General features: G+C 35.9%; 1 protein-coding gene across 3 annotated transcripts in view; it reads right to left on the bottom strand.

Annotated features, from left to right (window-relative positions):
- The window catches only part of AKAP7 (A-kinase anchoring protein 7), a 1,625,267-nt gene that overhangs the window by 837,228 nt on the left and 769,995 nt on the right, over positions 1-18,044 (bottom strand). For all 3 annotated transcript variants that reach the window (XM_044064537.1, XM_044064536.1, XR_006363953.1), the window contains exon 8: positions 6,791-6,938. In XM_044064537.1, coding sequence (XP_043920472.1) covers positions 6,791-6,938 — 148 coding nt within the window. The remainder of the gene's footprint in view (positions 1-6,790; positions 6,939-18,044) is intronic.

Genomic DNA, 18,044 nt, shown 5'->3' with positions numbered 1-18,044 from the left:
GCTCATAAGCCACTCTAGTTAATGTCTGCAGCAAAAAGGTCAGATCCAAAGGGGAGACCAATATGAGAATTAGAAATGACCATCCAGCTGAAATTTAATAGTGTAACTTGCTCCTGGTTGAAATAGGCTGGCTAAAAAATCCAAAATTGCATCTAAAGGAGCTGAAAAAGGGTCTAGATCTTTAGAAACAGCCCAGATGCTAAACCTTTTACATTTACTGTCATAGGCTTTCCTGATGGAAGATTTTGAGTGGAAAGGATAACATGCATAACTGTCTAGAAAGTGGCTTGGGATCTCTGGCCACCACTGAATGGAGAGGATGTGGGAAGTCCACTGAAGTATCCCCATGTAAAATCTGACAAAAGGAATTAGTGAAATGAAAGCTGCCATCAAACATTGGAGGTGAAGAATTAGGGCAGTGGGTGGACCCTGAGACAGATGAGCCTGACAGGCCGGAAGATGAAGAGAAGAGAGTCTTGAAGTTGGAAGACTGGCAATCTGAGCAGTGGTGTCCAGATGGCAACCAATAAACTCCAATATCTGAATAGGCTCTAGTTTTGATTTTTTTTTAAGTTTTATGTGATCCTTTAGGTAAGTCACAAGTGGAGTAAACAGTCTGTTGCTTGAACTAGCGATGCTCTTGAGGTAGCCAAAGTGAAACAGTTATCCAGGTAAGACAAGACCTGGAATCTCTGCAGCCTATGCAGGGCTGCTATCGCTGCCATGCACATGGTGAACATCCAGGGTGCTGTGGTGAGACCAAAGGGCAGTGCTCAAAACTGATAGTGTCTGGCTCCTAGCCACAGAAACCTCATGGATTGTCTAGTTAACTTTATGGGGTAATAGGTATCCTGGAGGTCTACCAAGCACATCCAGTCATCTTTCCTCAGCAGAGGCAGAATTCACTGCACCACTACCAAACAGAATTTGATATGCTAGGTCCAATATGGATCTGATGTCCCTGTTTTTCTTTGGCACCAAAACAAATTTGAATAGATCCCCAAATGCTCTTTGACTGGTGGGAACTCCTGGATGACTCTGTTTTGATAGAGCTTTTCTATCCATCATGCTACAGACATTCTTTGCCATGGCAGGATGTCTGGAAGGGTCTTTTGATGAAATGTTGGGAAAAAACTGAAAAGAGAAACGTAGCCAAGCACCTCCAACTATCTCCAGAGTGTAGCTAGGCAACCCTTCAGGGGCAAAGGAGTTTGCAAAAGAAAGGCCACCTAAAACCCTGATTTTGTGGACTGCTCCTACCCCTAGGGTAGTGTCTGCTGAAGCCCTACCCCAGTGGCACTATCACCTAAAGTGCCCTGGAAATATTGTTAGGATTTTCTAAAGAAAAAAAAACTTAACTCGCCTCTGTTTATAAGAAAATGTCCTTTGAGGGTGAAAAAGTAGACACCAATGGCAAACAATGTTTTGCCATCCTGCTCACTCCTGGTTAGTGTCTTTTACATTAGATCCAAATAAGGTGGAACCATCAAATGGCATGTTCAAAAAGGACATCTTGAAGGATGCAATAAAGTTGCAGGGGCACATCTAGGCATGACAGTGAACTTCTACTCTGGTGCCTTGAATGTACTATCCACTGCATTAGACAACAACAGCATGGACATGTTGGAAATTGACAGCATGGTAGCCAGCTGAATCTCAAAAGACTTACAAGTCTACACTGTCATGGGGAAGGTACAAAATTAGTGATCATTCACTAAGTCTCTCTGTAGTCTCATCTCCCTGTATGAAAGGTGGGCGTATGTGTTCTACTCCAAGAGCTCCTTTTGATGGCTGTGGCTACCATAATCACATCGACCACAGGCCCCTTGCTCCAATGTGCCCTGTCCTTGGATGGAACTGAAACTTTGTCAGGCTTTATAGTGATAGGCTCCACTATGTCTAGTTCTCTTCAATCCCTCCCAGACACTAAAAAAATAAATAAATAATAGCCACACTAATGTATTCCAACTTGATCACACAAAAACGTGTAGTCCTATACAAATTGCCTGTACTCACCATAGTCACTTCTGCCCTCAGATGAGTTTGTACAGCTGTCTAATTGTGTTCAGTTAAAAGACAGAAGAATAATAATAGCCGCACTACAGTATTTCAATTTGCTCACACAAAAACTTATAATGCGCCAAGCCAAGGGCTTAACCACTTAAACAAATCTGACATTTTAAGCCTCACATGGGGAGTTACAATAATTTTACAATTATTTTTTCCTGCCGGTCTTCATTTTTAACTTAAAAAAGCATTGTGTCCATAGTGTATCTGCTTGGTTTATTTGAATTCAATTATATAGACTTATATTCAGACCTACAATATCCATGAAGCAAACCCTACACAGACATAAATACTAACAAATGGCATGTAATTACTGTAATCTGCATACTCTAGCCTACTGATAAAGAAAGGCTGAAAATAAAAAAAAAGCTATACATGCACTCTGGAAGGAAAAAACTGAACCTGAAAGGATCATTGTTGACTTTTTGTGCTTCCATTTCATAAATGAAGCAAGTAGGCATCAGCAGACTGGACTGACACAATGTGGCAACATCATTCTTCAGGCCATGAAAGAGGGCAGCCGTGGTGGTGCAGCGGTTAGCATTGCCCCCTCACAGCAAGAGGTTCTCTGGTTCGATCCTCGGCTGGGGTGCCTTCTGTGTGGAGTCTTCATGTCCTCCTTGTAGTCACGTGGGTTTCCTCCGGGTGCTCCGGTTTCCTTCCACATCCTAAAGACATGTTGTAGGTGGATTGGACACTCTAAATTGGCCCTAGGAATGAGTGCGTGTGTGTGTGTGTGTGTGTGTGTGTGTGTGTGTGTGTGTGTGTGTGTGTGTGTGTGTGTGTGTGTGTGTGTGTGTGTGTGTGTGTGTGTGTGCCTTCTGTGAAAGGTTGGGTGCCGGGCTGGCAACTCGACATCATAAAACTTGACTGCCAATCATGAGCAGGCAGGTGATCCACTGCGGCGACTCCTAACTTGGAAAAGCCAAAAGAAGAAAAAGAAGATTCTTCAGGCCATGAAAGACATGCTTGGGAGTGATATCTGGCCATGGGTCAGAATTTTAAAACCCAGGCATACTGACTTTCTAACGCTCTTATACTATTTGACAGAATAGCTTCTGCAATAAATGCACTAATTCACACGCTAGAATCACAAGGCTGCTATATGTTACAATAAACAAAACAGGCAGAGTTATGTCATTATCAAATAACTAGAAGAGGAAGTATCTGTGCTTACATAACCTCTGTGAAAACTAATTAAACCCCCAAGACCACTACGATATGGACATACTAACCTTCAAAAATCTCCATAAAAATGTATGACCTCCACTTGCAGTTACATTAATTATGAAATCTACGTGTGTGTGTGTGTGTGTGTGTGTGTGTGTGTGTGTGTGTGTGTGTGTGTGTATATATATATATATATATATATATATATATATATATATATATAGTTTACCATCAAAATAATGAGTAAAGGTTCGGTGACCACGAGATGTTGTGTTACTTTTGGCTGAATTGCGTATTGCCAAACCTTCATGTGTGTGCGTCCCCAGTTCAGCAAATGCACTGTGCATTCACACATATGTAAATGACCTTATAACTAGAGATTGTGGTACAGTATGGATCAGGAAAGCTACTCTCTTCCCCACTGTAGTGCGATCTCAGAGTTGGAATATATAATTTGATGGGGGCGTGGGAGGTGTGGGGGGGCTTGCCCCCTGCAGAAACGTGAAGTTCAGTACTTTACAGTACGTTCATACTGCTGATGCTGACAACCAGAACTTAAGTTACTGTCGTGAAAGGTGCAGCGGAAACAGTAGGTCGAACAATGCCAAATTCGAATAATCGGCATGATGTTCAACATACTGACCTAGTTAGTGTTCCATCTTCGCTGTTGTGAGTTGCTGAACTGAACATTTTTTTTTGTTAGTCGCAATTTTGATAGAAAACTTATATAGACACACACACACACACACATATAATGTACATAAATACACATAATGTAACCTAGTACTGAGGAAATGCAGTTTACTAGCCTTAGGGGTAGTACAGACTTTCCTTAAGGAAGATCAAATCAACAAAAAGGGAAAACTAATTGTACAGGAATGAGTGTTCTATGTACTGGCATGTAAATTTACTAAAATGGGCCACTGCCATAACTTCTTATGTAAGACCCATATCAAAGATCACTTTGCATTCTTATTAAAAATAAGAAAAAAAGATGAAATCTGGAATTGCTTGTTTAAACTGCGGTTTATTAAATTAAAAGAAGAGAGGAGCACTTTTGCCCTTGTCATAGCTTTGTCAGATCTAAGTTATACATAGCAGTAACAAATAATATACAGTTGTCTATTTTCCATATAAATAGCCATGTAAATTACAATGAAGGCTTTATTCCAAGAGAAACACTCACATTCAACGACAGTGATAAGAACAGTGGCACATTCACATTTTGCATCTTTATTGTAATTGGTGGTAACTCCTTATCTAAGTAAGTAAAAAGTCACTGTACAGCTGGTTGTTGATCAGTGTGTTAGCTATAATGTCAAATAACAATGCAGGCATCGGGTGCTGCATTGTCATTACATTAATGCAGTATACAATGAAACAGATGGCAATTAGACTAGTCTCTAGGTAAAATGCTGTGATGGGAGAGAACAGGATACTGATGGTTAACAGAATTAAAAAAAAAATTAACTCTGCTGCTAAGGGCAGAAATGCAATTAGGATTTAGGAAATGTGAGTGAGTCTAGGAAGTCCCAAAGCGGCAGGATATCAGAATGCCCTTAGGGCTAGTATTAAGACAAACTAGAAGAAAAACCCAAAAGTGAAGATGTGTGTGTGTGTGTGTGTGTGTGTGTGTGTGTGTGTGTGTGTGTGTGTGTGTGTGTGTGTGTGTGTGTGTGTGTGTGTGTGTGTGTGTGTGTGTGTGAAGATTCCCAACCTCAGAAAACATAGGGGAGGGGAAGGGTCAGAGATGGGCCACACATAAGGGCAGAGTCAGGCTAAAACCAAAAAATATGTAATATGTATATCCAACTATCTGCACACATGCACACACATACACACACACACACACACACACACACACACACACACACACATATATATACATGTATATATATATATATATATATATATATATATATATATATATATATATACACACACACACACATATATATATATATATATATATATATATATATATATATATATATATATATATATATATATATATATATATATATATGTATATATATCTATAAGTACTAAGTTGTCCCCATGCAATAACAGTTACAGTATGCCCTGAAGGACTGTAATAGTGACTCATGCTCTGCTCCAGGACTGAAGATCCCGCTTATAATATATGGATGAGGTGCGCACTGTAGTCCAGGTGTCTGCCTCGGTGATACTTGGAGATATTTCTAATTAAGGCTGCTGTGGTTGCTGCCACCCTACTGGAATGGGCTCTCACAGTTCTCTCTAGACTTTCCCATTTTACTCATCACACAAAGCAGTATAATTACAATGACAGGTCTCCCTAGAACTTTTCCATTTTTCTCATAACAGAAAGCAATATATTAGACTGTGTTTACAATAGCCCCTCTTCCTGATTCTGCGAATGAATTAAAACAGGCATTTGTATAGGCTGATTAAGTGTCAGTTTAGATACTAATTTGGATATGAAGGAAGGTGTAGTTACACAAAATACTGTGTCTCCTTACAAGTCAGAATTTGAAACTCAGAGATTAATTTAAGTGATGGAATGGCCACCAAAAATAGGGTCTACTAATGTGCTTGGCTCAAAGAAAATGAGTGTTAAGATTCCTAGAACAAAATTAAGTTGCCATGGGCACATCACCAATTTCCTAGAAGGCCTGAGGCACAGGCTTCCTTTCAGGAACTACTTCACTATTGTCTGAGTGGGCGAGCAGGGTCCATGGAGAGGCAAACTGCAACTGTTGACAGGTGTAACTTAAAACTGCTATATACAATAGACTATTTTAGAAGAGTTCCACTACGTACAGCAAACATTCTGTTTGTATAGCTTCTGCAGCTTAGATACCCCTAGAGATACACTACAAGGGCAACCTCCTCCATATCTAGCACCAGACTTCCTGGCCACCTGCATATTATGCAGCATCTTCCCTGGAATTGTTTTTTAAAGGGCATCAGGCCACAGGTATCCAGGCGGCTAACCTGAGAGGTTTCATCTCTGAGTGTACCAATGACTCTTCGTCCTGGGTCCATAGCATGCAGGCCTGTCAGAGCTCCAGTGGTCCTTCTTTGCTTAGCTGGACTAGTTAGGAGAACGAAGGTTTCCCTGCCCACAGAGGGGCCACTAAAATGACTGGCTTTGTCTTTTGCTTACTTTCACAATACTTTGTGGATCAGTGGGATGAAAGTGAAAGCACATAGAAGTTTTCCTCTCCAAGAGACAGATAGGATGTTCATTGCCCAAACTTCTCTGCAATCATATCTGGAACAGTATCTTTTCAGCTGGCATTTTTGTCTCTAATGCAAGCAAGTCTACCACAGAAAATCCATATCTACTTCCCAGGCTTAGGAAAACACTATAACTAGGCTTCCATTTGTTGTGGTTTAATACAGACCTGCTCAGGCTGTTGGCCACTGAATTCTAGTCTTATGGAAAGTTAGGAGGATAGGGAAATGAAGTCTAGTTGGGAAGGCACACCTAAGGCTATGACTGCCAGCTTGCTTGTGACAATATCACAGTAATGTACTACATAAACAGGTCGTTATTTTCTCCACTTACCAACAGTGATGGATGATTCACAGTGGTAGTACCCACTGGGTTGCTTCTTTTTTAGCATTGAGCAAAGATCAACTTGGTTCACAGCCTCTTCTCCAAACCAGTGAGTCACAAAATTCTGATACAATTTGGGATCCAGCTTCTTAATTCCCTGCAAGCAATGTAATGCAATGAAATAGATGCATATTCTGAAACTGCATTATTGTTATTGGTTATTAATTTACACTACAGTAACTTAATTAAAGAATACTGTTGATAAAATAGCACATAAAAACAGAAAGCTACTGAACATCATAGGCATTCATAAACTTCAGATCTCCTGTTCTTTTTTCTTTTTCTCATTACCACCATCTTTAAAACATTTGCTAATAGTTCCCATATAACATAGATGCTCACAATGTTAGTCCAGTAAGCCGCTTCAGTGATCAGAATATACCTGTTTCTACATCCGTACCATTTGTGTCATATCATATAAACTATGAAATGTGTCACACTTTCATTGACAAATAAGAATAAATTCAAGCAATTATAAAGAGGGAGATGGTTTCATTTTCAAAGGTATACACAAAACCTCTGGGAAAGCCTGTATCTATACAAAATAAGGTGATCACAGTCCAGTCTGGAATAGGATGTTAAAGGGAGACTCCACTTCTGTTTTACAGTACAGTACCTGTATTCCAATACCTTTTTTTAAAAACAGACTCAAAGCCTCAAAAAAGGCTACCTGGGAGTCTCTACCCCAATGTGAATGGCTTCCGAATTTCAGCTTCCAAAAAAACAGAGTCCAACAATTGTTCAAAGGACTTCAAACTCTCAGCAGACCTTACATCAACTGGAGATTTATTTCATGTAGAAGCAACTTTAGTTGTAAAGTAAGCTCTCTTTATATAAGAAATGTAATTATCAATTTCTAAAACTAAACTGCTTTTTCTAATTTTCCATTTATGTGAGACTTAAACATAATCACCAAGCAAGCACACAATAGGTCACCAGTTTTATGCTTGCATGCCAAAATTAGATCACCTCTGTATAACCTGCAATAAATAAAGCACACGTTTAATCTACTTAATCTTTCAGTTTATATAAGACTGCTGATTCCTGGAATCATTTTTATAAAATGTTTAATTGCAATATGTATTTCTTAATAATGTTTACTGAAATTCCATACATATAGTTCTCAAACATGCAAATATTAAATTTTCCAATCAAATTGTAGTATATCAATTAAAAACTTCAATTATCCTTCCCTGCTCCAATTCACTTCTTCACATCATCTAGAAAAAAAGTCAGTTTCTTAGAAATAAATATCTTGACTAAATATGAATCTCCATGTTTCTATTAGGAATGTAAAATCAGTCTGAATTTCATGATTCCAATATACTAGAATAATTATTTTGGTAATCACACTGGCAAAGGCCATATTGTTTTTAATTTTTTCTTGGCATATCTAAAAGCCTGTAAATAAGTCATTTGCCATATGAAATCCTTATAATGTATTTGATGATATATTTATCTGTGTTTACAGTTTTTCCCATCAAGGGTAGATTTTTGGGCAGCACCATCACGTATGTTAACAATCTCCCTTAAGGTCACAGCCATGTCAGCATTATTTAGTCAAATGTGCCGGGCTGTTATTTGCTGGAATTCAGTAACTATGATGCTATATGTTTTGCTGAATAACCCTATCTCTAAATGACCTATAATACCAATTATAAGATTTTCAAAGTACGTGAAATTCTACTATCTGGGTAATGGACATAACCTCTATAATCTATTATTTTTGTTAAACTAATGGCTTTAGTCAAAGTCGTTAAGAAAAAGGTACTCCAAGTTTCTGCTTCAAAGAAACTATTTTTGAGAGATTAAAGATTTAAAATAATTTACTGAAAGTGGTTGAATTCTAAAAAGAATGTGTTGTCTTATGTGAGTATATTTGCCGTAATTTACTTCTATAAGCTCTCTACTATTGGTAATTGATCTGATAATTGCTTTTATTTTTACCATTATTTTAAGCCTTTTAGAAAGTTCTTACAGAATTCAAAAATATACACTTAAATAAAGCCTTTAGTAGGGAAAGGGAACTGATTTTTCATTATAAGTCCAAAACTCTTTGATCGCTTTAATAATTTCTTCCTTAAATTCTGCCAGAAGCCTACATTTGAACCTACAAATACTCCTAAACTTGCAACAAGATGACAAATCAAATTGTATTCATATATGAGAATGTCTGGAAAATATTCCGGGAAATTTTTTCATATCCTTTTCAAACTTCATCATCGATGAAAAGACAAATTATAACATAGACTGTTTCTTGTGTTTCAAGTCCAAGTATATATACCCTGGAATGGCAACATTCTTTTTTGTTTAATAAGATCTTTATTGAATTATCACTTAAGACACAAGAAAATGTACATTTATAAGAGAAAACAAGCCATATCAATATGGAATCAATTTTATAATATGTTTACTTTTAATATGTATTTCTTAATAATGTTTACTCAAATTCCACACATATACTTCTCAAACATGCAAACATTAAATTTTCCAATATTAATCAAATTGTAGTACATCAATTAAAAACTTCAATTATCCTTCCCTGCTCCAATTTATTTATTTATTTAATTTTACATTTGTTGACCGGACTAGTCTAACTGGATACATGTCCATTTTCAGTACAGGCCCGGGGAGAAAAGCTCCAACACACACACACACACACACACACACACACACACACACACACACACACACACACACACACACACACACACAAAATACAATATAGATGTTGCAACAGTCCAAGCTTAAGACAGCTGTTGTTAATAAAAATACAACACTCACAGTGAGCATAACACAAACAGTAAAGGTAATCTACAGTAAGATGTTACTATATACATATATGCATAGATTTAAATTGCAATAACATGGTCTTTTGGTTCTTTAAGGATAAGCTGTAGTTAGAACAGTAGAGTAAAAGGTGAAGAGTATTCACTTCTTCACATCATCTAGAAAAAAAAATAATTCAAAGTTAGTTTCTTCCAAATGCATATATTGATTAAACATGAACCTCCATGTTTCTATTAGGAATGTAAAATCAGTCTGAATTTCATGATTTCAGTATACTAGAATACTTATTTTGGAAACCATACTGGCAAAAGCCATTATTTTTGAAATTTTGCTTGGTGTATCTAAAAGCCTGTCAAGAAGTCATCTGGCATATGAAATCCTTACAATGTATTTGCTGATATATTTATCAATGTTTACTGTTTTTCCCATCAAGTATAGATTTCTGGGCAGCACCATCACGTATTATCTCAATCTCCCTTAAGGTCACAGCCATGTCAGCATTATTTGGTCATATGATCCGCTGTGGCGACCCCTAACTGGGAAAAGCCGAAAGAAGAAGAAGAAGAAGATGTGCCTAGCTCTTATTTGCTGGAATTCAGTAACTAAGATGCTATATGTTTTGCTGAATAACCGTATCTCTAAATGACCTATAATACTTTTTATAAGATTTTCAAAGTGAGTGAAATTCTACTATCATGGTAATGGACATAACCTCTATAATCTATTATTTTTGTTAAACTAATGGCTTTAGTCAAAGTCGTTAAGAAAAAGGTACTCCAAGTTTCTGCTTCAAAGAAACTATTTTTGAGAGATTAAAGATTTAGAATAATTTACTGAAAGTGGTTGAATTCTAAAAAGAATGTGTTGTCTTATGTGAGTATATTTGCTGTAATTTGTATAAGCTCTCTACTATTGGTAATTGATCTGATAATTGCTTTTATTTTTTTCCATTATTTTAAGCCTTTTAGAAAGTTGTTAAAGAATTCAAAAATATACACTTAAATAAAGCCCTTAGTAGGGAAAAGGAACTAATGATTCTTCATTATAAGTCCAAAACTCTTTGATCGCTTTAATAATTTCTTCCTTAAATTCTGCCAGAAGCCTACAATTGAACCTACAAATACTCCTAAACTTGCAACAAGATGACAAATCAAAATGTATTCATATATGAGAATGTCTGGAAAATATTCTGGGAAATTTTTTCATATCCTTTTCAAACTTCATCATTGATGAAAAGAAAAATTATAACATAGACTGTTTCTTGTGTTTCAAGTCCAAGTATATATACCCTGGAATGGCAACATTCTTTTTTGTTTTAATAAGATCTTTATTGAATTATCACTTAAGACACAAGCAAATGTACATTTATAAGAGAAAACAAGCCATATCAATATGCAATCAATTTTATAATATGTTTACTTTTAATATGTATTTCTTAATAATGTTTACTCAAATTCCACACATATACTTCTCAAACATGCAAACATTAAATTTTTCAATATTAATCAAATTGTAGTATATGAATTAAAAACTTCAATTATCCTTCCCTGCTCCAATTTATTTATTTATTTTATTTTACATTTGTTGACCGGACTAGTCTAACTGGATACATGTCCATTTTCAGTGCAGGCCTGGGGAGAAAATCTCCAACACACACACACACACACACACACACACACACACACACACACACACACACACACACACACAATACAATATAGATGTTGCAACAGTCCAAGCTTAAGACAGCTGTTGTTAATAAAAATACAACACTCACAGTGAGCATAACACAAACAGTAAAGGTAATGTACAATAAGATGTTACTATATACATATATGCATAGATTTAAATTGCAATAACATGGTCTTTTTGTTCTTTAAGGATAAGTCTGTAGTTAGTACAGTAGAGTAAAAGGTGAAGAGTATTCACTTCTTCACATCATCTAGAAAAAAAATAATTCAAAGTTAGTTTCTTCCAAATACATATATTGATTAAACATGAACCTCCATGTTTCTATTAGGAATGTAAAATCAGTCTGAATTTCATGATTTCAATATACTAGAATATTTATTTTGGAAACCATACTGGCAAAAGCCATTATTTTTGAAATTTTGCTTGGCGTATCTAAAAGCCTGTAAAGAAGTCATCTGGCAAATGAAATCCTTACAATGTATTTGCTGATATATTTATCTATGTTTACTGTTTTTCCCATCAAGGGTAGATTTCTAGGCAACACCATCACATATTATATTAATCTCCCTTAAGGTCACAGCCATCTCAGCATTATTTAGTCATATGATCCGCTGTGGCGACCCCTAAAAGCCGAAAGAAGAAGAAGAAGATGTGCCTAGCTCTAATTTGCTGGAATTCAGTAACTATGATGCTATATTTTTTGCTGAATAACCGTATCTCTAAATGACCAATAATACCTTTTATAAGATTTTCAAAGTGAGTGAAATTCTACTATCATGGTAATGGACATAACCTCTATAATCTATTATCTTTGTTAAACTAATGGATTTAGTCAAAGTCTTTAAGAAAAAGGTACTCCAAGTTCCTGCTTCAAAGAAACTATTTTTGAGAGATTAAAGATTTAGAATAATTTACTGAAAGTGGTTGAATTCTAAAAAGAATGTGTTGTCTTATGTGAGTATATTTGTCGTAATTTACTTCTATAAGCTGTCTGCTATTGGTAATTGATCTGATAATTGCTTTTATTTTTTGTCATTATTTTAAGACTTTTAGAAAGTTGTTAAAGAATTCAAAAATATACACTTAAATAAAGCCCTTAGTAGGGAAAAGGAACTGACGATTCTTCATTATAAGTCCAAAACTCTTTGATCGCTTTAATAATTTCTTCCTTAAATTCTGCAAGAAGCCTACAATTGAACCTACAAATACTCCTAAACTTGCAACAAGATGACAAATCAAAATGTATTCATATATGAGAATGTCTGGAAAATATTCTGGGAAATTTTTTCATATCCTTTTCAAACTTCATCATTGATGAAAAGAAAAATTATAACATAGACTGTTTCTTGTGTTTCAAGTCCAAGTATATATACCCTGGAATGGCAACATTCTTTTTTTGTTTAATGAGATCTTTATTGAATTATCACTTAAGACACAAGCAAATGTACATTTATAAGAGAAAACAAGCCATATCAAAATGGAATCAATTTTATAATATGTTTACTTTTAATATGTATTTCTTAATAATGTTTACTCAAATTCCACACATATACTTCTCAAACATGCAAACATTAAATTTTCCAATATTAATCAAATTGTAGTCTATCAATTAAAAACTTCAATTATCCTTCCCTGCTCCAATTTATTTATTTATTTTATTTTACATTTGTTGACCGGACTAGTCTAACTGGATACATGTCCATTTTCAGTGCAAGCCTGGGGAGAAAAGCTCCAACACACACACACACACACACACACACACACACACACACACACACACACACACACACACACACACACACACACACACACACACACACACACACACACACACACACACACACACACACACAATACAATATAGATGTTGTAACAGTCCAAGCTTAAGACAGCTGTTGTTAATAAAAATACAACACTCACAGTGAGCATAACACAAACAGTAAAGGTAATGTACAATAAGATGTTACTATATACATATATGCATAGATTTAAATTGCAATAACATGGTCTTTTGGTTCTTTAAGGATAAGTCTGTAGTTAGTACAGTAGAGTAAAAGGTGAAGAGTATTCACTTCTTCACATCATCTAGAAAAAAAATAATTCAAAGTTAGTTTCTTCCAAATACATATATTGATTAAACATGAACCTCCATGTTTCTATTAGGAATGTAAAATCAGTCTGAATTTCATGATTTCAATATACTAGAATATTTATTTTGGAAACCATACTGGCAAAAGCCATTATTTTTGAAATTTTGCTTGGCGTATCTAAAAGCCTGTAAAGAAGTCATCTGGCAAATGAAATCCTTACAATGTATTTGCTGATATATTTATCTATGTTTACTGTTTTTCCCATCAAGGGTAGATTTCTGGGCAGCACCATCACGTATTATATCAATCTCCCTTAAGGTCACAGCCATCTCAGCATTATTTAGTCATATGATCCGCTGTGGCGACCCCTAAAAGCCAAAAGAAGAAGAAGAAGAAGAAGATGTGCCTAGCTCTTATTTGCTGGAATTCAGTAACTATGATGCTATATTTTTTGCTGAATAACCATATCTCTAAATGACCTATAATACCTTTTATAAGATTTTCAAAGTGAGTGAAATTCTACTATCATGGTAATGGACATAACCTCTATAATCTATTATTTTTGTTAAACTAATGGATTTAGTCAAAGTCTTTAAGAAAAAGGTACTTCCAGTGTCTCCTTCAAAGAAACTTTTTTTTGAAAGATTAAAGATTTAGAATAATTTACTGAGAGTGGTTGGATTTTAAAAAGAATGCGTTGTGAGTATATTTGTCATAATTTACTTCTATAAGCTTCTCTACTATGGATAATTGATCTGATAATTGCTTTTATTTTTTCCATTATTTTAAGCCTTTAGAAAGTTTTTAAAGAATTCAAAAATATACACTTTAAATAAAGCCCTGAGTAGGGAAAAGGAACTGATGATTCTTTATTATTAGTCCAAAACTCTTTGACCGCTTTAATAATTTAAATTCTGCCAGTAACCTACAACTGAACCTACAAATACTCCTAAACTTGCAACAAGATGACAAATCAAAATTTATTAATATATGAGAATGTCTGAAAAAATTCTGGGAAATGTTTTCATATCCTTTCCAAAAGTCATCACTGATGAAAAGAAAAATTATAACCTAGATTGTTTCTTGTGTTTCAAGTCCAAGTGTATGTACCCTGGATTGACAACATTCTTTTTTTGTTTAATAAAATCTTTACTGAATTATCACTTAAGACAAAAGCAAATATACATTTATAAGAGAAAACAAGCCATATCAATATGTTTGCAGTTACAAACATTACACATCACACTTCCTCTTTTCCATAACTATCATCAATCCAACATTACATACATTGCTCAATTTTTGCCTTCCTTTAAACCTCACTTCTCCTCAAAAACATTATTCTACATACATTGCTTCTAGAATTTCCATTTTCCATGCACATTGCTCCTACCCTTTCTAAAGATCCCACTTCCAGTTGATTTATGTCTGATACAATATTCAGTACTTTAATACTTCAAATACAGTTGGTTTAGACTAAGATTTCCATTTTCTAGTAATTGCTTTTTTGGCAGCCACTAGAATCAAATTAACAATGAATTATTATGTCTAGGCAGTTCAAATCATGTGTCCCAGTGCAGAAACATCATTTCCATAGTGATACCCATTTGCTCACTCAATATTTCTGGCAGAGTACTCTGTAGAGAATTTTTAAAGTCTGCCAACTCATTACACTCTTCTTCTAAAGAAGTATCCTGTTCTGAAATTCTGTATATATTCTTCAAAACTTCCAAGGAGGAGCTGAGAGTTTGTGCAGAATCTTAAGTATCAGCTTCTGCTGATGTTTCCATCTCTACTGATCCTATCAAGCCTTACATTTTCAAGGAACATGTTCATAGAGTTATCAACACATCCTTTGTTATATGAGCAAAAGGCATTTCTATGACAATCTGAGTAATACTTACACATAATATACAATGTGTATGGGGGTCTATATCACAAAAATGAACTTCCAAAATGTCGAACACCATAAGTTCGAATTTGGAAGATCGAATCTGGACAACATCAAACCTTCAAAACAGCAAATTTTTTCCCAGGGAAAAAATTTGCTGTTCTGAAAAACATACACATAACACAATTACACCAAACACCTTCAAAACATACACTACACCTAACATACACCGCTATCTATGCACTATCCTTAACCAAGCCCTAACCCTAAAGTCCGTCACTACCCCACACTTACCTGACCTGCACCCTAAAGTCCATCACTATCACACACTTACCTGACCCGCGCCCTAACCCTAAAAGTCCGTCACTACCAAACACTTACCTGACCCGCACCTTAACCCTAAAGTCCGTCGCTACCCCACACTTACCTGACCTGCACCCTAAAGTCCATCACTATCGCACACTTACCTGACCCGTGCCCTAACCCTAAAGCCCATTCGTACACTTACCTTGACCCGGTCTGAAAATGCTGAAGCCGCAGAAATGGCCAGCCAAATTCTTTCCCTGGGAAAGAATTTGGGTTTCCGCAGCTTCGACATTCTCACCCTTCGAACTACCAAGTTTGGCCTTCTGGTATTCGGTGTTCTCAATGTTCGATTTCGTGATAGGAACCCGTGTAAGGTACTTACCAAATTAGTATAGTTCAAAAAGATGTTAATGTAACAGTGAATAATAATATTTGTGTTAACGCAACTTCTATTTCCTTTCAGCCAGGGTTTCTATTGGTTGTATGCACATTCTCTATGAGAAACAGCAATTGTCCATCACAAATACACAAATGTTCTACGTTAGGTTGACTGGGCTGTGAGACACCCACCTATGGCCAGTGCTGCCAGGTTCTTCTTCTCTTGGCCCTCACAAGGAAATGCATTCTCTACAGGTCATTATCATTTGTCCAACATATAGTTAAAAAAAATCCAGGAAAAACATTAACCACAATTAAGTATAATATTCTTACAAGCATGGGAAGAGGGTTGCTTTATGGATACAGTGGATCCCCTCAAACATTAACTGTTATGGTGAGTGACCTATATGACTATACCATCTTTGGATGGGTCACTGTAACACTAAATCACTACAATGGCATGGAATTCCGAGCAATACTTAGTTACCCATTGGAGGTGGACAATTACAAGCTCCCCTGAAGCTGAGTCAGAACATGTCCTATTTCTGGACAGTACTTCCAACTTGCAGAGTCTGGTAAATGTGTGACTACCGTCCATGTGAGAGCTTCCAAAGCATACAGTGCAGAAACACTGCTAAAGTAAGCTGCTGAAACATCTGCTCTTAGAGTGGAATATGTACTTTAACTGTAACATTCAAATATTTATTGCACTTGTAATAGCAAAAGGCAGGACTGGACCAGAGATTTAAACAAATTGTGTTTAGTGAAAGGCAAACTCCTTTTTGTAAACATCTGAATATTTTTGGTACAACACCTGAGCTATCTAAGCATGTTAAAAGTGCATGTCTTTCATTTTGTCAGTAGGAATGCTTACTTTTCAGTGACAAAGCTTCATTATAAAAGAACACGCAAGAAGGTTTAGAAATGAGGACTTCTAATTTAGAAATCTTTCAGTCAGTCAGTCAGTAGTAACAGCTACCAGAATTTTTTTTTAAAGCGTTATCTAGTGAATTTGTTGGTTCTTTTTCTTGAACATGACTAAGGTTGAAGTGATCTTTTTTGTTACCCATACCTCTATGTACTGTAACAATACCTTGCCTTGGCTACCTGGCAATGAACTATTGTGAAATTTGATGAGGGTTTAGTTTAAAAGTACATTTTCTCCTGTTATCTTCATTTAACTCACCCTGTGTTTAAAAATCTGGACAAAATGCTAGCTGCTTTGACACTTGACACCTGCTGCCAATAGCCAGCACATTTTTCAGGCTCAGCAGACAGTGCTGAGATAAGGAAGGAAGAAAAGGTGGGCAGAGTGTAAAATGAGGCACCTTCTCACAGCCTCCTTTTCTGAGGATCCAGAAAACTACATTAGTTGGAAGAAGACTACAGCCTCACACCTCTTTTGCATATACATTTTTGCATTTGTTGCTCACAAAAAAATCAGTTTCTTACACCCTTTCCAAAATCTCTCAAGATTAGGCAGACTCTGTATAGAACAGAGTGAGGTATAATACAGTTCTAACACTACATATACTCTGAAGCAGTCTGAAGCCTGGGGGTAAAAAAACACACAATTCTGTTCCACTGTGCCAGCCTCACACAATAGATCAAAGACCTGGCAATAAGCTGAAAATAGGCAACATTTTGTAATGATAAAGAAAGACACCAAAGACCTTAGGACATACCTGTTGACTGTCCCTGTTATTCATGGGAGTCCTGGATTTTGGCTCAAAAATGTACTCAGTCTGTCTTAAAATTGGTGATTTTGTTTTTGAGAAAAGGAGGTAGATTACAGTAAAAATAATGAAAACCGTTAAATGTTATAGCCTTATTTTTCTTTAGAAAATGAGTGCTAATCAAGATCTTCTTACATTTCTAAACTTCTCAGTTTATAGCACTGATATTTAGAAAGTGTCCCTGATTTAGAGCCTTTGCCCCTGATTATTTTTAGCTTTTCTTATGATTCTGGAGATAAGAGGCAGAGAGTTCTGTCATAAAATGATTCTTTAAAAACGCTCAAAAAAAAACACCCTTCAAGAATTTTTACAAATCTACTGTA

This window comes from Protopterus annectens, chromosome 1.part0 (assembly GCF_019279795.1).
Source record: "Protopterus annectens isolate FY-2018-M chromosome 1.part0, PAN1.0, whole genome shotgun sequence".
In the NCBI taxonomy this organism is placed as follows: Eukaryota; Metazoa; Chordata; order Ceratodontiformes; family Protopteridae; genus Protopterus; species Protopterus annectens.
Note: the sequence above shows the minus strand (reverse complement) of the source record. Positions and strands in the feature narration are given on the sequence as shown.